Source organism: Hylobates moloch, unplaced genomic scaffold (assembly GCF_009828535.3).
Source record: "Hylobates moloch isolate HMO894 unplaced genomic scaffold, HMol_V3 SCAFFOLD_542, whole genome shotgun sequence".
NCBI lineage: Eukaryota > Metazoa > Chordata > Mammalia > Primates > Hylobatidae > Hylobates > Hylobates moloch.
Genome location: NW_026652817.1, coordinates 1 through 22,741, shown reverse-complemented (window position 1 = coordinate 22,741; position 22,741 = coordinate 1). Strand labels below are relative to the sequence as shown.

The 22,741-nt window shown below is 49.3% G+C and overlaps 1 protein-coding gene across 8 annotated transcripts; it reads left to right on the top strand.

Annotated features, from left to right (window-relative positions):
• Window positions 1-242: 242 nt before the first annotated feature.
• On the top strand, window positions 243-22,672 carry LOC116464383 (multidrug resistance-associated protein 1-like). 8 transcript variants are annotated; one of them, XM_058435050.1, is made up of 6 exons: window positions 244-748; window positions 2,528-2,653; window positions 7,297-7,434; window positions 9,317-9,442; window positions 22,134-22,212; window positions 22,423-22,672. In XM_058435050.1, exons 1-5 carry the CDS (start codon window positions 722-724, stop codon window positions 22,137-22,139), a joined length of 423 nt encoding a protein of 140 aa, XP_058291033.1. In that variant the 5' UTR covers window positions 244-721; the 3' UTR covers window positions 22,140-22,212; window positions 22,423-22,672. The 8 variants fall into 8 exon arrangements, with proteins under 8 accessions (XP_058291030.1, XP_058291032.1, XP_058291029.1 ...); XM_058435053.1 differs by having other exon boundaries at window positions 22,385-22,672; XM_032147636.2 differs by having other exon boundaries at window positions 22,134-22,222.
• Window positions 22,673-22,741: the final 69 nt, after the last annotated feature.

Here is a 22,741-nt window from a genome sequence, read left to right as displayed (position 1 = left end):
GAGACAGGGTCTCGCTCTGTTGCCCAGGGTGTAGTACAGTGGCATGATCTCAGCTCATTGCAACTTCTGCCTTCCAGGTTCAGGCAATCCTCCCACTTCAGCCTCCTGAGTGGCTGGGAATACAGGCACGCTCCATGCTCAGCCACTTTTTGTGTTTTTCATAGAGGCAGCATCTCACTATGTTGCCTAGGCTGGTCTCGAACTCCCGGCCTAAAGTGGTCTGCCCACTTGGCCTCCCAAAGTGCTGGGATTACAGGCATGAGCCACCGCACCTGACCTGTATGCTCCTGTTAAGAGAGCTTTGTTTTTATTTACTTATTTTGAGACAGGGTCTCTGTTGCTCAGGTGGGAGTGCAGAAGACACCACATACCTTTATGCCTCATTCCTCATTTCTTAGTCTTTCTGGCTACTGATCTTTTGAGGCTGCGTGTTCGTCCTGAGAGGTCCTTGGATATATAGGAGGCTTGTCTGTTTCTTCAAACCCCGTGGCAGCTGGTTTCACGCTCCAGGCAAGTTCCTGTCCTCTGGGGTGCGTCCTGCTGACCCCTTCGTCTGTGTTTGTGTTCGCAGGACTGGAATGTCACGTGGTATACCAGCAACCCCGACTTCACCAAGTGCTTTCAGAGCACGGTCCTCGTGTGGGTGCCTTGTTTTTACCTCTGGGCCTGTTTCCCCTTCTACTTCCTCTATCTCTCCCGACATGACCGGGGCTACATTCAGATGACACCTCTCAACAAAACCAAAACTGTAAGTCACTGAGGGGGTTTCGTTGTGGAGGGTGGGGAGGTGCACCTGGACGGGGAGTGGTGGTTGGTGAGAACTGACATTTCTACTTAGTTGGCCCTAAGTTCCTTCTTCTAGAAGGCAGAAGAATAATGTGGGAGGTGAAACCTGGAGCTCTGGAGACAAATGTGGGTACAAATCTCAGCTCTGCCACTTAGTATTTGGCCTTGAGCCAATTTTTTAACCTCCCCAAGCCTCAGTTTCCCTGTTTATGCAACAGGAATGATAGGATTGTTCTCAAGGCATTAGTGGGAGATTATCAGCTCTTCCCCTCTTACTGAGGTGATCTCCTTTTTATTTAATTAAATATAGGTATATAGATTTTTTCTGGCTGATTTTTAATTTATTTTTTGTAGAGAGGGGGGTCTTGCTGTGTTGCCCAGGCTGGCTTGAACGCCTGGCCTCAAGCAGTCCTCCTCCCTTGGTCTCCCAAACTACTGGGATTCCAGGTGTGAACCACCACGCCTGGCCCCTAATTTTTTTTTCTAAGTTGGCTTTTATTTTGAAATAATTTAAAGCTACAGGAAAATTGCAATAATGGGCCAGGTGTGGTGGCTCACGCCTTTAATCCCAGCACTTTGGGAGGCCAAGGCGGGCAGATCACAGGAGTTTGAGACCAGCCTGACCAACATGGTGAACCCTGTCTCTACTGAAAATACAAAAATGAGCTGGGTGTGGTGGCATGTGCCTGTAATCTTAGCTACTTGGGAGGCTGAGGTGGGAGGATCTCTTGAACCTAGGAGGCAGAGGTTGCAGCGAACTGAGATCGTGCCATTGCACTCTAGCCTATGCAACAGAGTGAGACTTCTTCTCAAAAAAAAAAAAAAAGAAAAAAAAAAAAGTTGCGATAATGATACCAGGAACTGCTGCCTGATTTTCTCCATCCATCACTCATAGTCACTGTTTCCTGTTTTTTGTTTGTTTGTTTGTTTTTTGTTTTGACACAGGGTCTTGCTCTTTTGCCCAGGCTGGAGTGCAATGGTATGATCACAGCATACTGCAACCTCGAACTCCTGGCTCAAGCCATCCTCCTGCCTCAGCTTTTTGAGTAGCTGGTAGCTGGGACTGCAGGCATACACCACCATGCCTGGCTGATTTAAAACAATTTTTTGTAGAGACAGAGTCTCGCCTTGTTGCCCAGGCTGTTGTCAAACTCCTGGCTTCCAGTGATCCTCGTGCCTCGGCCTCCCAAAGGGCTGGTATTACAGGCATGAATCTGGCCTGTATTCACTGATTTTTAAATCTTCTGCTACATTTGTTTTATCACGAGCTTTTGCTCTCTATATATGCATGCTATAATTTATTTTTTCTGAATCATTTGAGAATGGATGCACCTTGAATCATATCCCACCCATAGAGGGCCCTCAGTAAATACTGGCTGAATGAATTGTTGTCGTGGAGGGCTTTCTCGTGCAATGTGCCAGAGTTGCAGCTAGAGATGAGCTGTGAGCTGAGCTCTTGAGTGTTCAGGCCCTGAGGAGCGTGGTGACCAGACAAACAGTCCTGTTGGAGGTAGTGGGGCGTAGCAAGCTGGTTATAGACCATCACGTGCCGGCCTGGATGCCAGCTCACCCTACCGAGGACTTGTCCTTATTCCAGAGGATATGTGCCATGTCCCAGGACTGTGGCTGATCATTTGAAGGCTGGCTGGTTCCCCTATCCCTGGGGCTGAGCTGTTTGTGCAGGCCCTGGGGGAGGTTCCAGGGCTGTCTGTTGTAGGAGATGTATGTGCTTCTCTTCCAGGCCTTGGGATTTTTGCTGTGGATCGTCTGCTGGGCAGACCTCTTCTACTCTTTCTGGGAAAGAAGTCGGGGCATATTCCTGGCCCCAGTGTTTCTGGTCAGCCCAACTCTCTTGGGCATCACCATGGTAAGTAGGAGCTGGCTGTGACCCCTGGGCCATCTGCTGGGCTCATTGGAGACCAAAAGTAGTAACTCGTAAGACTAGAATCATAGTTTTTTAAGGCAGTGATCAGCTGGAGCTGGGATAGAAATGTAGCCTTTTTTTTTTTTTTTTTTTTTTTAAGAGATGAGGTTTCGCTTTCATCCAGGCTAGAGTGCAGTGGTACCATCATAGTTCACTGCAGCCTCAAACTTCTGGCCTCAAGCAATCCTCCTACCTCAGACTTCTGAGTAGTTGGGACTACAGATGTGTGTCACCACGCCCAGCTTATTTTTGGCTAATTTTAAAATTTTCTGTAGAAATGGGATCTCACTGTGTTGTCTCGGCTGGTCTTAAACTCCTGGCCTCAAGTGATCCTTCCAGAGCACTGGCATTATAAACATGAGCCACTGTTTCCAGCCCCAGCTACAGTCTTTGGATGGGGCGTGTGTTGTCCAGTTTGCCACAGTCCCCACCATGCCCTATCGTCTTCCCTGCCAATGAATCTGAGTGGCAGATGCCACCTTTTGTTGTGTTTGCCATACTATGCTCTTGTATTGGCTACTTTTGTCACTTATATACTAACTACCTGGGGTCTAATGGCCTTGAATTTTCACTATCTGGCATAGGGGGTGGGTTGCTACGCTAAATAGGAAACCGCTGTGTCCCAGGGGGGATACACAACTTAGTGAGTGATAGAGACAAGCAAACGACTTTATTAATTACAGCTGACATGTATTGAGCACTTACTATGTATGTACCTGGCTATATTCTTGCTGTTGCACGTGTCTTGAAATTCATTGAATTTTCACAACAACTCTGTGAGATGGGTACTGCTTTGTTCCCATCTTACAGGTGAGGAAACAAGGCACAGAGAGGTTAAGTGTCCTGCTCAAGGTCACGGCGCTAATGTGCAGCTGAGTCAGGGGTGGGACCCCAGTCGCCATGCTTTTAGCCCCTGCAACCTGCAACTTCTGAGCCCTGATCAGAGAGTTCTCGGAGAGTGTAGCCCTTAAGTATTGTAAAAAGAGGAGGGAGGCTGGGCATGGTGGCTCATGCCTGTAATCCCAGCACTTTGGGAGGCCGAGGCGGGAGAATCACTTGAGGTCGGGAGTTTGAGACCAGTGTAGCCAACATATAGCAAAACCCCGTCTCTACTAAAAATAAAAAAAAATAGCCGGCATGGTGGCAGACGCCTGTAGTCCTAGCTACTCAAGAGGCTGAGGCAGGAGAATTGCTTGAACCCGGGAAGTGGAGGCTGCAGTAAGCTGAGATCGCGCCACTGTGCTCCAGTCTGGGGGACAGAGCGAGACCTCATCTCAAAAAAGAAAAAAAAAAAAAAAAGAGAACAAGTTTAAGGCAGGACATTCTGAGCAGGGTGAACAGTGTGTCCAGGGAGGGGTGGAAGGTTAAGGGGAGTATGCAGGCAGGGAGGACGAGGTGTTTGGTGAAGGAACACGGTATGAAGGTTGGGGGGATAGAGTGGATGTGACAGAGAGGGGTCAGGAAAGACAACGCGGAGCCAGATTGCCAAGGACCATGAATCTTTATTTTTCTAAGTTAATTTTTCATTTTTTAAATTTTAGAGTCAGAGTCATACTCTGTTGCCCAGGCTGGACTTCACTGGTGTGAGATCACAGCTCACTGCAGGCTTGAACTCCTGGGCTCAAATGATCCTTCTGCCTCAGCCTCCCAAGTAGCTGGGAGTGTAGACATGCGCCAACATGCCCATCTAAATTTATTTTTTATTTATTTATTTTTTTATTTTTCCCCTCGAGATGGAGTTTTGCTCTTGTTGCCCAGGCTGGAATGTAATGGCGTGATCTTGAGTTGCTGCAACCTCCGCCTCCTGGATTCAAGCGATTCTCCTGCCTCAGCCTCCCCAGAAGCTGGGATTACAGGCATGCGCCACCACGCCCAGCTAATTTTGTATTTTTTGTAGAGATGAGATTTCTCCATGTTGGCTAGGCTGGTCTCGAATTCTCGACCTCAGGTGATCCACCCACCTAGGCCCCCAAAGTGCTGGGATTACAGGCATGAACCACCACCCCCGGCCAATTTGTTATTTTTGTAGAGACAGGGTCTCCCTATGTTGCCCACGCTGGCCTCAAACTCCTTGTCTCAAGTGATCCTCCTGCCTGGGCCTCCCAAAGTGCTAGGATTATAGGTGTGAGCCACCATGCCTGGCCCAGACCGTGATTCTATATAGCACACATATGTGCTGTCCACTGTCTGCCAGGAACTGTCCTAATCCCTTTATTTATTAACCCTTTCACATTGTAAATAAGATAAGCAAACTGTGGTACAGAGAGGAGAAGGACTGGCGCAAGGTCAGCTGGTCAGTAAGTGGTAGGGCCAGCTTCCAGTCTAGGCCCCAGGGTGTAGACTGGCACCTGCGGGGCTCTCTCTACTTCACGCCTGGCTCTGCTGCTGGGTTTGATTCACCATTGTGTCCTCAGAGCCTGGCACTGTGCCTGGCATGCAGTAAGCATTCCATAAATGCATGGAAGGAATGAGAGAGTAAAGGGCTTTGCTTTTTCCTGAATTTGGGTCTTGGGCTCAGCGTTCTGGCAGTGGGGTATTACAGTGGATATTTTTTTTTTTTTTTATTTTTTCAATTTCACTATAATAGGGACAGGGTCTTTCCATGTTGCCCAGGCTAGTCTTAAACTCCGGGCTCAAGTGATCCCCCTGCCTTGGCCTCCTAAAGTGGTGGGATTACAGGCATGAGCCACCATACGTGGTCAGCTGTTTTTGACTTGAGTAGGTCGTCCTCCCTTAACTTTCCTTGTTCCTGGTCTTTTTTTTTTCCTTTGAGGCAGAGTTTCGCTCTTTTTTCCCAGGCTGGTGCACAGTGGCACGATCTTGGCTCACTGCAACCTCTGCCTCCTTGGTTCAAGTGATTCTCCTGCCTCAGGCTCCCCAGTAACTGGGATTACAGGCACGTGCCACCACACCTGGCTAATTTTTGTATTTTTAGTAGAGACAGGGTTTCACCATGTTGGCCAGGCTGGTTTCAAACTCCTGACCTCAGGTGATCCACATGCCTCGGCCTCCCAAAGTGCTGGTATTACAGGCGTGAGCCACCGTGCCCGGCCGTTCCTGGTCTTTGGATCGTTCATTTATGCCTCTGTCACCCTGGGGGAAACGGGGGTGATAGTCTGAGGGCTGGGGCTTTTGACCCCTCAGGGGACTCTGAGCTGGGCTGGCCAAGAGGTGAACTGGCCTATGAGATCCTCACCCTCTCTTTATCCACCTGAGATCTCTGGGATGGAATGGAGGACCAGCTCATCTGTGAATGCATCAGAAAGATTCTGACTATATCCCAGGGAACCAGAATATGCAGGCATTGGGAATATGGGACAGGATGCAGCCAGCACATGGTTTTTTTTTTTTTCCTTTGAGATGGAGTCTCACTCTGTCGCCCGGGCTGGAATGCAGTGGCGTGATCTCAGCTCACTGTAGCCTCTGCCTCCCAGGTTCAAGTGATTCTCCTGCCTCAGCTTCCCAGCTAGCTGTGACTAAAGGCACACGCCACCACGCCTGGCTAATTTTTGTATTTTTAGTAGAGATAGGGTTTCACCATGTTGGCCAGGCTGGTCTCAAACTCCTGACCTCAAGTGATCTGCCTGCCTTGGCCTCCCAAAGTGCTGGGATTACAGGCATGAGCCACTGCCCCCGGCTGATTTTTTTTTTTTTTTAATTTTTTATCCCTAATCTGTATCAAGCGTTGGAGACACAAGCATATAGTCCAGTTGTACAAACAGACATTAAACAAATGATTCCTCAAAAAGGCACAAAGTGTTTAAACGTCTGCAGAGTACTGTGTGAGGGTGAAGGTAGGGGAGCTTGCTTTGGTCTGGGGGATAGCCAGGCTTCCCTGAGGGAGGGATGGTGGAGCTGAAGCCTGAGAATGAGCAGGTTGTTAAAAAGCTGATGAGGCTGAGGGCAGAGGACGAGGTCGGGAGAAAAGCACAAGTAAAGTCCTGGGGGTCACAGCGAAAACTTGAGAGTTCTGTGTGGCTGGAGCAGAGATGGCCGAGGTGGAGAGCAGGGGCGTTGGGGCAGAGGCTGACCCCGGGAATGTTGAGCATCAGGGCAAGTGGGTTTTGTTTTTCATTCCGGGTACTCTGCCTCTTCTTTTAAATAAAGTTTTATTGGCATGAAGGCATGTCCATTCATTTACATCTTTCCTGTTGCCACTTTCACACTGCAGTGGCAAAGCTGAGTAGTTTTGATGTAGAGTCTATGGCCCATGAAGTCCAAGATATTTATTACGTGGTCCATTAAGAAATAGTGTGGCTGGGAGCAGTGGCTCACACCTGTAATCCCAGCACCTTGGGAGGCCGACACGTGGATCACCTGAGGTCAGGAGTTTGAGACCAGCCTGGCCAACATGGTGAAACCCTGTCTTTACTAAAAATACAAAAATTAGCTAGGCGTGGTGGTGGGCACCTGTAGTCCCAGCTACTTGGGAGGCTGAGGCAGGAGAATCACTTGAACCTGGGAGGCGGAGGTTGCAAGTGAGCTGAGATTGCGCCACTGCACTCCAGCCTGGGCGACAAGGTGAAACTCTGTCTCAAAAAAAAAAAAAATAACCAGCAACTCCTGTCATGTGCTTCTCTCCTCAGCTGCTTGCTACCTTTTTAATTCAGCTGGAGAGGAGGAAGGGAGTTCAGTCTTCAGGGATCATGCTTACTTTCTGGCTGATAGCCCTACTGTGTGCGCTAGCCATCCTGAGATCCAAGATTATGACTGCCTTAAAAGAGGTAAGTGGCGGTCTCGTTCCTCATCTTCCTTCAGTGGCCCTGGGGGGAGAGATGCTGGGTCCCTCTGGCTTGTGTAGAAGTCATGCGTTGCCATGGGAACCAGGGGATGGGTACCACATGCACCTAGCTTCTACCTTGGTGACTTCCCTACCCCACCAAATCCTCACTAAGTCAGCCCCAGCCTTTTTTCTAGCACCTCCTTTCCCCAGGGCCTGATTTGTCTGTGTTGCTCCAAGGGGCTCCCATGGTACCTCCAAGGGCAGGAGTTGTGGGCCGATGCCAGGCTGGCAGGAAACAGCAAGACAGGCAGCTCCAAATGCTGCCAGGCTGGGATGGAGCTGAGCCGGGAATGGTGTTTGCAGAGTGACTGTTCCGTGGGGGACCCTAGGCTTGTCCTCACGTTACCTTTGTCCCATCAGTTGCTACTCTGGCTGGAGAAGTTGTTTACATTGGCTGCCGTGTGCTGCTCCTAGGAATTTTGAGGAGTGTGCCCCTTTTTTTTTTTTTTTTTGCTGCTGTTACTGAGACGGAGTCTCGCTGTGTCACCAGGCTGGAGTGCAGTGGCGCGATCTAGGCTCACTGTAACTTCTACCTCCTGTGTTCAAGCGATTCTCCTGCCTCAGCCTCCCAAGTAGCTGGGACCACAGGCACACGCCACCACGCCCATCTAATTTTTGTATATTTAGTAGAGACGGGGTTTCACCATGTTGGCCAGGATGGTCTACATCACTTGACCTTGTGATCCACCCGCCTCGGCCTCCCAAAGTGTTGGGATTACAGGCGTGAGCCACCGCGCCTGGCCTGGAGTGTATGCTTTTAGAATAACCTGCTGTTCCTGCCATCTTGGAGCTAATTAGAGACTGGCGTGAGGCAAAGGAAGGAAAAGAAGCTGAACATTTGACTATTGAGCGCCTACATATGATCATGAGTGATGGCAGCTGATGCTGATCGACTTCATGTTTTCAAAGTGCCTCGCAGGGGACTGTGTGTGTGTCACGAATAATCTTCCTGACCTCTTGCAGTGACTTGGACAGAATTTTCTCAGCCTCAGCACTAATTGATATTTTGGATTGGAGACTCCTTGGTTGTAGGGGCTGTCCTGTGCTTTGTAGACATTTAGGGGCGTCCCTGGCTTCCCCTGACTGAGTGCCATAACACTCCCCAAGTTATGACAAACAAGATGTCCCCAGACACTGCCAGATGTTTCCTGGGAGGCAGAATCACCCCGGTTAAGAACCACCGGTGGTTTATAGGTGGGGAAACTGAGGCACAGAAAGGTTAAATAAGTTGACAAGATCCCACAGCCAGTGTGAGAGAGCCAGGCCTTGATACAGCTCTGTTTCACTCCCAAGCCCTGTCTTCCTCCCGTCAGGCAGCGGTGAGCAGTGAGACTACCCGTGATGGAGCCGACTTTCTGCCATTACGTCCCTGGGGGTGCTGGGAGCCCCTGGGGAGCCTGTGATGTCCCTGCGGCTGAGTGGGTGCACCTTCCATGGTGCCGTCTGCCCTCTGGGTTTCTGCCACCTGCTCTCAGAATGCGATCTTTTTTTTTTTTTTTGAGATGGAGTTTCACTCTGTCACACAGGCTGGAATGCAGTGGCGCAATATCGGCTCACTGCAGCCTCCGGCTCCTGGGTTCAAGTGATTCTCCTGTCTCAGCCTCCCGAGTAGCTGGGATTACAGTTGCCTGCCACCACACCTGGCTAATTTTTTTATTTTTAGTAGAGACGGGGTTTCACCACGTTGACCAGGCTGGTCTCCAACTCTTGACCTCAGGTGTTCCGCCTGTCTCGGCCTCCAAAAGTGCTAGGATTACAGGCGTGAGCCACCACACCCAGCCCCAGAATGTGATCTTTTTCCTCCTTCCTTCCCCACCATGCAGGATGCCCAGGTGGACCTGTTTCGTGACATCACTTTCTATGTCTACTTTTCCCTCTTACTCATTCAGCTCGTCTTGTCCTGTTTCTCAGATCGTTCACCCCTGTTCTCGGAAACCATCCACGACCCTGTAAGTGTGACCACAGACAAGTGTGTGTGCATGTGTGTGAGTGTGAGTGAGATGCGTGACATAGTACCAGCTAATATTTCTTAGATCCATCCAGGATCTCGTTCCAGCCTCCCTCAACCCCTATACAGGGAATATCATCCCGCCTACTTTACAGACGGAAAAACTGAGGCTTAGATGTGACTGGGGGAGCTGAAGGAGAGCATCTGCTTTGTCCTTGATGAACTGCTCTGTCTTGCAGGCCTGTAGGTTTCTCACTTGGCATGGTGATTTTGGAAAATGTGAGCAGATAATTACTAATCAGGTATTTTTTATGAATTCTAGCTGTCCAGATGTTCTGGAAAAGTGAAGTTCTGACAGATTAGGCCTATAATCCTACAGGGCAGAGTCGAGGAATTGCTGGAGTCCCCACCACTCCCTACTGTATTATACTGGCATGCTTTCCTCACTTGTGGCAAGTGCCTGGCCCCTGAGGGATTTGAGTTTGAGACCCTTGGTCTATTTTGTCAGTTTCAGAGAAATTCTGTAAATATGGAAACATCAGTGAGGAGAGTAGAGATGGCCACCGTTTCTGCTAGTAGAACAAAAGGGAACGCTTTATTTATTTCCCTTAATTCTTTTCTTTCTTCTTTTTTTGAGACAGGGTTTTGCTCTGTTGCCTAGGCTGGAGTGCAGTGGTGTGATCTCGGCTCACTGTAGCCTTGACCTCCTGTGCTCAAGCAATCCTCCTACCTCAGCCTTCTGAGTAACTGGAATTACAGGCGCGCACCACCATGCCTGGCTAAGTTTTTTTCTTTCTTCAACTTTTAAGTTCCAGGGTACATGTACAGGACGTGCAAGTTTGTTACATAGGTAGATGTGTGCCATGGTGATTTGCTGCACAGATCAACCCATCATCTAGGAATCAAGCCCAGGACCCATTAGCTATTCCTCCTGATGCTCTCCCTCCACCTGCTCCCCAACTTGGCTTACTTTTAATTACTTAATTAATAATTAAAGATGGGGAGGTGGGGTCTTACTATGTTGCCCAGGCTGGTCTCAAACCCCTGGGCTCAAACGATCCTCTTGCCTTGGCCTCTCAACGTGCTGGGATTACAGGTGTGAGTCACCACACCTGGCCTATTCTTTATTTTTTTAATAGGGATGGGATCTTGCTGTGTTGCCCAGGCTCATGTGCAGTTTTTGATAAGAGAGATCTGGGAAGGCCTGCCCAGAAAAGTGCATGTGAGCAGAGACCTACAGGGGTGAGCTAGTGGGCGGAGCAAACACGTAGAGGAAGAGTGTTCCAGGCAGAGGGGAACAAGTGCAAGGGCCCTGGGGTGGGGAAGCATGGAGAGAACCGCAAGAAAAGCCAGCACAGCAGGAGAAGGCTAAGAGATGGTGGGTGCCTGAGAGGTGGGAGAGTCCCCTTGTGAGCCAGATGAGCCGTTTGGGTTTTATTGTGAGTATGGCAGGGAGGCCTTGGAGCACCTATTTCATGCTGATTCATGGCTAGTCAGCTGGTAATGGGCAGATTGCAGTGGGAGCACTTTTCACCTCTGTGGTTCTGTTGGGTTTGGCATAAACCTCTGTGAGGGGCAGAGGCTCGCCTTGTGGGTGACAAAAGGGCTTGGTGGGCATCAGTATGGAGGAGGAGGTTGATGATAACTAAGATTTTAGAAACCTGTGTCCCAGGCCGGGCGTGGTGGCTCACACCTGTAGTCCCAGCACTTTAGGAAGCCGAGGCAGGCAGATCAGTTGAGTTCAGGAGTTCGAGACCAGCCCAGCCAACATGGTGAAATGCCATCTTTGCTAAAAATACAAAAATTAGCCAGGCGTGGTGGTGCATGCTTGTAATCCCAGCTAGTCGGGAGGCTGAGGCAGAAGAATCACTTGACCCTGGGAGGCGGAGGTTGCAGTGAGCAGAGAACGCACCACTGTGCTCCATCCTGGGTGACAGAATGAAACTCTGTCTCAAAAAAAAAAAAAGAAGAAAAAAGAAATGCATGTCCCAGTGTGTGTTCTGAGGAGTCCCGTGTTGGTATTTCCTTGCCCAAAGAGGAGCTAGGTTGGAGAAATGAGCAAGTGCAGGCGTCTGTGTATGTATTCCTGTGCATCTGTGTGTACGTATGTGTATGCATGCATGTGCGTGCTCGTGTGTCTTAGTAGTCACAGGCATGTATACGCGTGTATGTGCTTATATGTGAATGTGTGCTTGTGAGTGTTTATGTTCATGTATGTGTGTGTTTGAATCTGTGTGTGTGTGTCTTCGTGTTGTATGTGCTTGCATATGTACAAAGTTCACAAAGGCAATGGTGACTCATGCCTGTAATCCCAGCACTTTGAAAGGCCAAGGCTAGAGGATCGCTTGAGCCCAGGGGTCACCCCATTTTGGATCTCTGGCTGGTGCCTGACACAGAAGAGAGAGGCTCATGAGTCAGTGGCTGTTGTATGCATTGTGTATCAGTTTGTGTAAGTGTGTGGCAGCCAAGTGTCCCTGTTTGTCAAATGTTGGGCTATTCTTTTTTGTCTTTTGTTTGTTTGTTTGTTTGTTTGTTTTAGACGGATTCTTGCTCTTGTTGCCCAGGCTAGAGTGCAGTGGCCTAATCTCAGCCCGCTGCAACCCCACCTCCTGGGTTCAAGCGATTCTTCTGCTTTAGCCTCCTGAGTAGCTGGGATTACAGGTGCTCATCACCATGCTTGACTAATTTTTGTATTTTTAGTAGAGACGGGGCTTCACCATCTTGGCCAGGCTGGTCTTGAACTCCTGACCTCGTAATCCACCGGCCTTGGCCTCTCAAAGTGCTGTGATTACAGGCATGAGCCATTGTGTCTGACCCCTTACGTTTTTTAAAAACAACTTTATTGAAATAGAATTCACGTAGCATGCAACTTCCCCATTTAAGGCATACAATTCAATGGCTTTTAGTATATTCACAAATCCTTTCTTTTTGTGTATATGTACCACATTTTCTTTGTCCATTCATCTGTTGATGGATACTTAGGTTGATTTTGTATTTTGGCTGTTTTGAATAGTGCTGCAATAAACATAGGAGTGCAGATGTGTCTTTCATATACTGAGTTTCTTTCTTGTGGGCACATACCCAGCAGTGTGATTGTTGAATCATACGGTAGTGCTATTTTTAGCTTATTGAGGACCCTCCATGCAGTTTTCCATAGTGGATAAACAATTTTACATTCCCACCGGCTGGGCGCGGTGGCTCACACCGGTAATCCCAGCTCTTTGGGAGGCTGAGGCGGGAGGATAACGAGGTCAAGCGATCAAAAACATCCTGGACAAAATGGTGAAACCCCATCTCTACTAAAAACACAAAAAATAGCTGGGCGTGGTGGCAAACGCCTGTAGTCCCAGCTACTTGGGAGGCTGAGGCAGGAGAATCACTTGAACCCAGAAGGCGGAGGTTGCAGTGAGCCGAGATCCGCGCCATTGAACTCCAGCCTGGGCTACAGAGAGAGACTCTGTCTCAAACAAACAAACAAAAAACATTCCCAGCAAGAGTGTTTGAGTGCTCCTGTTTCTCTGCGTCCTTGTCAGCATTTGTTGTTTTCTGACTTTTTGATAGTCGCCATTTTAATTGAGGTTAGATGAAATTTTATTGTGGTTTTGATGTGCATTTCTGTGGTGATTAGTGATGTTAAACAAGTTTGCATATACCTGTTGGCTACTTGTATGTCTTCTGTTGGAAAATAGGCATTGAGATCTTTTGCCTTTTTTTTTTTTTTTTTTTTTTTTTTGCCAATGCTGTCGTTTATTGCATGGAGTGGGGGTGTGGGGGTTAGTGGGGCGTGGGGGCCGTGATGGAGGCACTGCTGCCTCGGTTGGTCAGTACATTAATCATGGCGGCGGGACCTCAGCCTTTGCAGCCTCGTCCCCGCGCCCTGCGCAGCCAGGATGACCAGCCCCTCGGCGCAGGTGCTCGAGGGAGCCGGGGTGCTGCTCCGGGAGGTCACCGCAGGATGCGCGTGGACGGTGCCTGGGCAGGTTATTGCGTGAGCGCGGTGGGGGCAGCGGGAAGCCGGCGGGCCAAGTATTGCACTTAGAATAACAATCCTCATCAGACGGCGGGCTACCTAGAGGGCAGGGGGCGGGCGGGGTTCCACGGCCGGCTCCTGTCCGCCACTGGGTCGCCCTGTCCCCATTTTACAGCTTGGGAAACTGAGGCACTGAGGTGAAGGGAGACCCCTCGCATGCGAGGCCGCCACCGGGGGCAGGGGCGATGGGGGTGGGCGCAGGGCGATGAGGGGGTACGGCCGGGGGCTCGGAGGGGGCTGCTCCCCAGCCAGGGTAGTCAGTCCGACTACGGCTAAGTCTCGTCTATAGCTTCTTGAGGGGCTGGCAGCCGGGGCAGCGCAATGACAGGGCTTTGGCCTGGATGACGCCCCACCCCGGCCAGCCTGGGCCCCGCAGGGCGGTTGGCGAGGGTCACAAGTTGGACGAGAGGCACGAGCGCGCAGAGTCCTGAGGGTCCAGGCCGCGGCTGCACCGGACAAGGCGGAGTCCATGCTGTCCGGGCTGGGCGCCGCGCTCGGGGCAGCGGGCGTGGGCCCCAGGCGAGGCATGGACCTGCTGCCCCGGCGCGCCGAGGCTTTTGCCCATTTTTTAATGGGATTATTTGGGATTTTTGAGTTCTTATATATTCTGGGTATTAATCCTTTGATGGATAAATAGTTTGCAAAAATTTTCTCCCATTCTGTGGGTTGTCTCTTCACTTTGTTTATTTATTTATTTTAGACAGAGTCTCTGTGGCCCAGGCTGGAGTGCAGTGGCGCAGTCTTGGCTCACTGCAACCTTCACCTCCCGGGTTCAAGCAATTGTCCTGCCTCAGCGTCCCTAGTAGCTGGGGATTACAGGCACCCACCACCATCCCCAGCTAATTATTTGTATTTTAGTAGAGACAGGGTTTCACTACGTTGGCCAGGCTGGTCTAGAACTCCTGACCTCAAGTGATCTGCCCGCCTTGGCCTCCCAAAGTGCTGGGATTACAGGTATGAGCTACCGTGCCTGGTCTACTTTATTTTTAATTTTAATTAAAAAATTTTTTTTTCTGTGCAGAAGCTTTTTAGCTTGATGTAATCCTGTTTATCAGTGTTTGCTTTGGTTGTCTGTGTTTTTGAAGTCTTACTCAAGAAATCTTTGCCTAGACAAGTGTTATAAAGCATTTCCCCAATGTTTTCTTCTAGTAGTTTCATAGTTCCTTTTCTTTTCTTTTTCTTTTTTTTTTTTTTTTTTTGAGACAGAGTCTCACTCTGTCACCCAGGCTGGAGCAGTGGCGCAATCTCAGCTCACTGCAACCTCCACCCGCTGGGTTCAAGCAATTCTCCCGCCTCCCTCCCTAGTAGCTGGGATTACAGGTGTGCGCTACCACGCCTGGCTAATTTTTGTGTTTTTAGTAGAGACAGGGTTTCACCATGTTGGCCAGGCTGGTCTCAAATGCCTGAGCACGGGCAATCATCCCGCCTTGGCCTGGGCTGGGATTACAGGTGTGAGTCACTGTGCCCAGACTGTAGTTTCTTACATACAAGTTTTTAATTAATTTTGATTTGATTTTTATATATGGTGAAGCATAGGGTTCTAGTTTCTTTTGTTTTTTTTGTTTGTTTGTTTTTTCTTTTGAGACGGAGTCTCGCTCTGTCCCCCAGGCTGGAGTGCAGTGGCGCGATCTCGGCTCACTGCAAGCTCCGCCTCCCAGGTTCACGCCATTCTCCTGCCTCAGCCTCCCCAGTAGCTGGGACTACAGGCGCCCGCCACCATGCCCGGCTAATTTCTTCTTGTATTTTTGGTAGAGACGGGGTTTCACCATGTTAGCCAGGATGGTCTCCATCTTCTGACCTCGTGATTCACCCGCCTCGGCCTCCCAAAGTGCTGGGATTACAGGCGTGAGCCACCTCGCCGAGCCAGGGGTCTAGTTTTATTCTTCACACATACATATATCTCATTTTCCCAGCACCACTTATTGAAGACACCATCTGTTTCCCCAAGGTATGTTTTTGGTACCTCGGTGCAAAATGAGCTGGCTGTAAATGCATGGATTTATTTCTGGGTTGTCTGTTGTGTTCCACTAGGCCATGAAATCTTTCCTTTCCAATATTATAAAGTCACCATTTTCCCGTTTCCCTCCTGTCAGCCTTGCTGTGTTTGGGCCAAGCAGGGCAGGCAGGATCCAGAACTTGATGTGGACAGGTGAGGCCAGAGCCTCTCTAGGCTGCTCAAGAAATCTGTGCTGAGGTCGTTGGTCTGCAGGGAGAACCAAATCCCCATCGATGACCCCCACAAAAACACTGTTAGGTAAACCACAGTGTGAAACAGCTTGAGAAATAGAATCTGTGTCATATCCAACATTTACTCACACTCATGATTGCATGACCGGGATACCTAAGCAGGAGGAATCAGAAGAACACCCTCTTCACCTGCATGTCCAGGTCCCCTTTAGGTCACCTAGGGCATGTGGCTAGAAGCAGGGTCTTCTGGGATAGGGGCAGGCTCTGGTCCGGGGCAGTGGGGGTGGTGGGCCCTGGGCAGTGGGGATGGTGGTGTTAGTGAAAGGTCTGAGGCGGGGCAGAGATTAGGAGGAACGGCATTTCAGCAGGATTCAGAGACAGGCCAGTAGGTCAGCAGACACAGGAGCAGGTGGCCTGGGACTCAGAGGAGCAGCTGGAGTTGGAGGAGAAGGGCCCTGTTTTCCTCCAGTCTTCTGCTGTTTGGGTGCTGCATTAGCAACCCACTGCACCCCCAACCCCTGTCCCTCCCCTTCCCTCACTCCCTGAGTCTTAGAACCCATTCCTTCATCCCCAGCATGCACCTTCTTCTTTTTTTTTTTTTTTGAAACAGAATCTCACTCTTGTGGCCCAGGCTGCAAAGGAGTGGCACGATCTCAGCTCACTGCGACTCCCACCTCCCAGGTTCAAGCAATTCTTCCTGCCTCAGCCTCCCAAGTAGCTGGGATTATGGGTGCACACCACCACTCCTGGCTAATTTTTGTATTTTTAGTAGAGATGGGGTTTCGCCATGTTGGCCAGGCTGGTCTCAAACTCCTGACCTCAGGTGATCTGCCCACCTTGGCCTCCCAAGGTGCTGGGATTACAGGCGTGAGACACAGTACCCAGCCGCAGCATGCACCTTCTTAAGGACAGTTCCTTTCTGGATCCTTCCTAAGGTTCTGTTTCTAATCCTTCCTAACCCAGTTCACTGCCCCCCACCACCACCCTCCGTCCTCCCATTCTGCCTCAGTTTCTCCTTTCCTGATTCCCACAATTTCCAGCAATCAGTCGGCCTCAGATTCCTGTCCTTCAGGTTCCAGTGTTCCTTGGGTCCTCTCTCTCCCGTGATCCTCTCTGATTAGGGGTGGGGGGTGTGAGTTGGAATTAAAGCCAGCCTTTATTGGAGTCCTAGGGCTGGATTCTGCATTGTGCTCCGTGGTGTCATTGCACCTTCTCGTTTCGGCTCTTTCTGCCTTGCTTCATCCTCTTCATCCTCTAAGCTCCGCCAGCGCATGTTGACCCCACCGGTGGAGCACCGCTCCTTCTCACCTGCTGCTTCTCCATCTCCATCTCCATCTCCACCTCTCCATCTTCCGCTCCTGGCCTTTCCTGGCACGGGGGCCCGAGCTCTGAGCTCTTGCCTTTTTCTGGGGCACGGTCTTCTCCTTCTCGTCACCCCAGGCAGTGCCCCTGGGCTCCTCCGCTGCTGCGGGCCTGGGCCGCCTGGGTCTGCCCGGCCCGGCTGACAGCGCAGTTCACGCCCCGGGGCGGCCTCGGCAGGTGCAGTGCGAGCGGCGCCCCCTGTAGGCTGGTGTGGGCGCTGCCTGGAGGTTGCTATGGCGCCGCCTGGAGGTTGCCCTGGCGCTCGTTGGCGCCCAGCGCCCCTCCCGGGGCTTCCTGGCTGTGTCGCTGCTGCCCGGGTTCCACTAGGCGGCGTCTTCTCGCGAGTCTCCTTCGCTGCTCCGAGAAGTCGGCGGTGCAGCAACTGACGCCGCTGCTGCTCGGCTCGCTGCAGGGCGCCATATTCCCCGCGGGGGCCGGCCGGGCTCTCGCCTCAGGCCGCCCACCCTGCTCCGGCCGCGGCCGCCTCTCCGTTCCCGCAGCCAGATGAGGCGAGGGAGCGACCTCCAGGTACTGGGCGGCCGCCGCTTCCCCAGCAGCCGGCGGGGCGGTGGAGAAAGACGCCAGGAAACAGAAAGTCCCCGCCGGCCCGAGGGTCGCCCGGGGCTGCGTCCCATGGTTCCTGCCCGCGAGCAGTTGCCGGGACCCCCCTTGCCAAGTTGCTCCCCGAAAAGCTGTAAGGTTCTCAGGCCTGCAGGGAGTGACAGTTTCCCCCTGACTGTAACGTAAGGCTGCAAACTCGAAGCCAGGCATTTTCTGCATATTCTTAAATAGGATGTTTCAGTCAGAGCCTTGATAATATAACCAGTCTTTCTGATTATAGCCTGCTTATAAAGAGAACATATGTACATGAAAATAAGAATATTTATGAATAGTTTCCAAATTTTGGAGAGATCAAGTAGGGAGGAAAAACAAACGCTTCCATCCACCTTTGTTCACACAAGTGTGCTTTACCAAATCGGTGTAAATTCTAGATGACTTCTGAGAAAAACGTTTCTTCAATCTGGAAAACAAAACAAGGGCCGGGCGCGGCGGCTCACCCCTGTAATCCCAGCACTTTGGGAGGCCCAGGCAGAGGGTGATCACCTGAAATCGGGAGTTGGAGACCAGCCTGGCCAACATGGTGAAACCCCGGTCTCTGCTACAAATAAAAAAACTAGCTGGGCGTGGTGGCGGGCGCCTGTAATCCCAGCTACTTGGGAGGGTGAGGCAGGAGAATCGCTTGAACGGAGCGGAGATCTCGCCACTGCACTCCCGCTTGGGTGACAGAGTGAGACTCCGTCTCAAAATAAAAATAAAAATAAAGAGTGAATCAACAATGTTTTAAATACGAGTTATAAAAACATTATCTTAATAGATTTTTTTGTTTTGCTTGATCTCGCTTAGCAGTTTTTTGAACCATTTTTTCTTTATCAGAAACCACTAGAAAGTGGTTTTTAGTTCATTGATTTTTATTTTTTTATTTTTATTTTTATTTCTGAGACAGAGTCTCAGTCTGTCTCCCAGGCTGGAGTGCAGTGGCACAATTTTGGCTCACTGCAACCTCTGCCTCCCAGGTTCAAGCGATTCGCATGCCTCAGCCTCCCGAGTAGCCGGGATTACAGACATGCACCACCACGCCTGGCTAATTTTTGTATTTTTAGTAGAGGCGGGCTGGCCAGGCTGATCTGCAACTGACCGCAAGTGATCCGCCCGCCTTGGCCTCCCAGAGTGCTGAGATTACAGGCGTGAGCCACTGCGCCTGGCCCATTGATTTAAAAGAAAAAATTTAGTTTTAATGTATTGAGGGGGTATAAGTACGAGTTTCTCGCATAGTGGTGAAGCCTGGGTAGTTCGTTGATTTGGGTTATCGGAAAACTGTGTTCAAGAGGAGTTGTTGGAGTTTTCTCCATGCAAAGCAAATTTGGGGGCAGGGCACAGTGGCTGACGGCTGTAGTCCCAGCGCTTTCGGAGGCTGAGGAGGGCGGATCACGAGGTCAGGAGTTGGAGACCAGCCTGGCCAACATGGTAAAACCCCGTCTCTACCACCACCAGTTAGCTGGGCGTGGTGGCGGGCGACTGTAGTCCTAGCTACTTGGGAGGCTGAGGCGGGAGAATCGCTTGAACCCAGGAGGCAGAGGTTGCAGAGAGCCAAGATGGCACACTGCACTCCAGCTTAGGCGACAGAGCCAGATTGTGTCTCAAAAACAGGAAAGAAAACAAAAGAAAATTTGAACTATTGCCAGTTACAAATATTTTTAGAGAAGAATTCAAAACAGTAACTGTGGATGATGGAAACAATAGTTATGATAAAAATCTGATGAAACTTCCCAGTTCACAAGGAAATTTAATTACTTACGTGCAGCATTTTAAGACAGTAATCAGAATCATGACTGACAGCATCACATCAGGACCACCAGACTTATAAATTTCATATAATCTTCAGAAATAATTAATAACCTTTTGTTTTGTTTTGTTTTTTTTAGATAGATTCTACCTCTGTCGCCCAGGTGGGAGTGCAGTGGCATGATCTCGGCTCACTACAACCTCCGCCTCATGGATTCAAGCAATTCTCCTGTCTCAGCCTCCCGAGTAGCTGAGACTACAGGCATGTGCCACCAGGCATGGCTAATTTTTGTATTTTGAGTAGAGACAGGGTTTCACCCTATTAGGCTGGTCTCGAACTCCCGACCTCAGGTGATCCACCTGCCTTTGTCTCCCAAAGTGCTGGGATTACAGGCATGAGTGACGGTGCCCAGCCATTCATAACATGTTTATACAAATATAACTTTAGCAAATATTTAGCATAACTATCAAAATTACAAATCATAACTTTAAATTTGCATAAATGTATGTGATTTTTGGAACATGTATATCAACAACATACCCATAAATATAACTGAGATGAGATCTAATGTCACCTCACTTGACAATACCCTCCCGTGCAGTATCACCACGTTTGACAATGCCTGCCCATATAATCTACCAAATAAATCGAATCACTTAATACCTCTACAAGATGAGAGATACATTCTTTAGACTCCCCAGGGGACCCAGCTGAAAAATTCCAAAGTTAATTTTAAGCCAAAAAGACTTGATTTAGGATTTTGACACTGGAGAAACCCATCAAAGATGTCAAGTTTGAAAACACTTGATCAAAACAGAATCACAGGTCACTATTAAAAGAGTATTCATTTAACCAGAGACTTCCAAAGCAATACAGAAACTTATGTGGGTATAAAAACCTTAACCCTTTTAAAGGTCAGTTTTGCTAAGTGATCAAAAAGGGTACTTGAATTGAATCAGACACTGGAAGAGCGTGTGCAGGGTTATAAGTGTAGGCAAATGGTTACTTTGGTTGTATCTCCATTTACCACCTGATAACATGTGAGAATGGCATCTTTACTCACCAGAAAGCCAGTATTATAGGAGGTGTAGGAGGCATTCTTGGCCTTGAGACAAGAATGTTGTTGTGTAGAAATTTCACTGACTGTGTTAAAGTTCTTCTCCATGGGCTGGAGAACACATAACGGGGCCTTTAGAATGAGATGGGCATTGATTGGATGCAAGGTCTCCACACTTACTAGCTGTGTGACATTGGACAAAGTGCTTCATCATTCTGAGACTCAGTTTTTAAAGGAAAAACAACTAACTACCTTGCAAGTTTGCTAGCAATTTTAAGTGTAATAATGTGTGGGAATGACTGCATCGTGACTAACATGTAGTGACAGCTTAATTAATGTTAACCCTTATCATTATCGTATAAGAATGTGAGTTACATAAGAGAGGAACCCCATCAGTTTGTTCTCTGCTGTATCCTCAAGACCATGAATCATGGCTGGCACGTAGTAGGCATTTAATAATATTTGTTCAACAAGAATTTGGCAGTCTTGGAGGGCAGAAAGGAGGTGGGGAAGATTTTTAAATAACATTTTTTAAAAAGTCACGTTGTCCTACAGTACCAATTTTTCTTGCATATTTAGGAAATTGAGGTTTTTTCCTAAAACGTGCGGACATATGGGAAATAGGATGCAACATTTGCACTAATGTTTCAGACACAGTTAGAGGTTTCCAAGAGATTTTGTGCTGGGGAGGCTGCTTGCTACAAGCTCCCAAAGCTCTGGGAGGACATAGTATTCATTCCTCCCTCAGCAGAATTGGTGAGGCAAGAAGCTCTGGGGAGCACCCCAGCCTTGGACTTCTAGCGTAGTGTGTTAGGTCTTCATAGTTTGGGCCCAGGGCACAGAGAAGTCACAGCTCTCTGGCATCCTGTGACCTTTACCCTCTTTGCCAAGGGAAAACGTGACCCTCCAAAGCAAGAAAACTTGAGGGCATGGGTCATCCCAGCCCTGGCATCTGCCCAGAGCCCGAGAAGGAAGGAACAATGATCCTCCAGCCACCTCACAGGGCTGGCACAGGTGGCCACTGCCCTGGCATCACCCAGCTGTGTCCGGCAGCCTGAACCCCATCTGCGGGGATGTGAGGAGGAAAATACAAAAGTCTTTAGCTGAGCACTGAGAAGGCAGATGCAGCAGAAACCTCCAGACCGTAACTACCCAGTCTTGGACCTATGGTGGAGACAGAGCATAGCTGGCGATCATGTGTACTTACACTCTAGGGTCACCGGGTTGCACTGTGGCCTCATTTGTGCTTCTGAAAATGAAGATTTGGAAGGAGATCATCACAGCTAATGTTTAACAAGCCCCTCCTATGTGCCAAATCATTCACCCCTCGCAACAACCGAATGAGCTAAGGATTCTCATAATATATAGTTTATGGAGAAGGAAGTGCAGACATAAAGAGGTGAATTATCTTACCCAGGTCACACAGCTAATAAGTGGTGGAGGCAGAATAGAATCTAAACAGTGTGGCTCCGGAGCCCACATGCACTGATTTGACAAGTGTTTATTGAGCACCTGCCATGGACAAGGCCTTGTGTGATTAAATAGGGTTATAATTAATAATATAAAAATGACAAATCACTAATGCTTTTTAGACTTAACATTTTCTTTTTTTTGTAGGTTTCAGGCACAGAACTGTATATCCAATAATAGTGAAATGGATCCCACTAATTATGACACAAATGATACATTTAAATGACTTGGATGTTTTATAGGTATGATCTCGTGAAACCTTGAGAGAAACTGAATGACGAATGAAACTATTGTTCCTGTTCCACACAGAAGAACACTGAGGTTAAAAGGGGTAAAGTAATTTTGCATGGCATGAAGTAGAAATTCAAAGTACGGGAATTTGAACTTGGTTCTGTCCTTTTCTGAAGCCCCCATGCTCTTGACCACTATAGACTCAAACATCACCTTGTTTTTCCACTCATTCAACAAACTTTTTTTTTTAATTGTCTAATAGGTTGGCACTCATCATGAGGCCCTGTTCTCATTCTGCAGATGGTGAAGCTCTCTATTGTCCTGACCCCACAGTTCCTGTCCCATGACCAGGACCAGCTCGCCAAGGAGCTGCAGCAGCACGTAAAGTCAGTGACGTGCCCATGCGAGTACCTGAGGAAGGTGAGTGAGTGCAGACAGATGGGGCCTGGTGCCCTTGTGCAGTTCCCGGGTCTCAGCTGCCACACATCTCATAGCGGGTGATGCTGGGGGAAGCTTACACAGTCACAGTACTGGCTTCTTCCTCTCTTTCCTTCCGTACAAGTGGCTTAGGAATGGGGTAGAGTAGTTGACTTATTTGGATGAAAACCACTATCTTCTG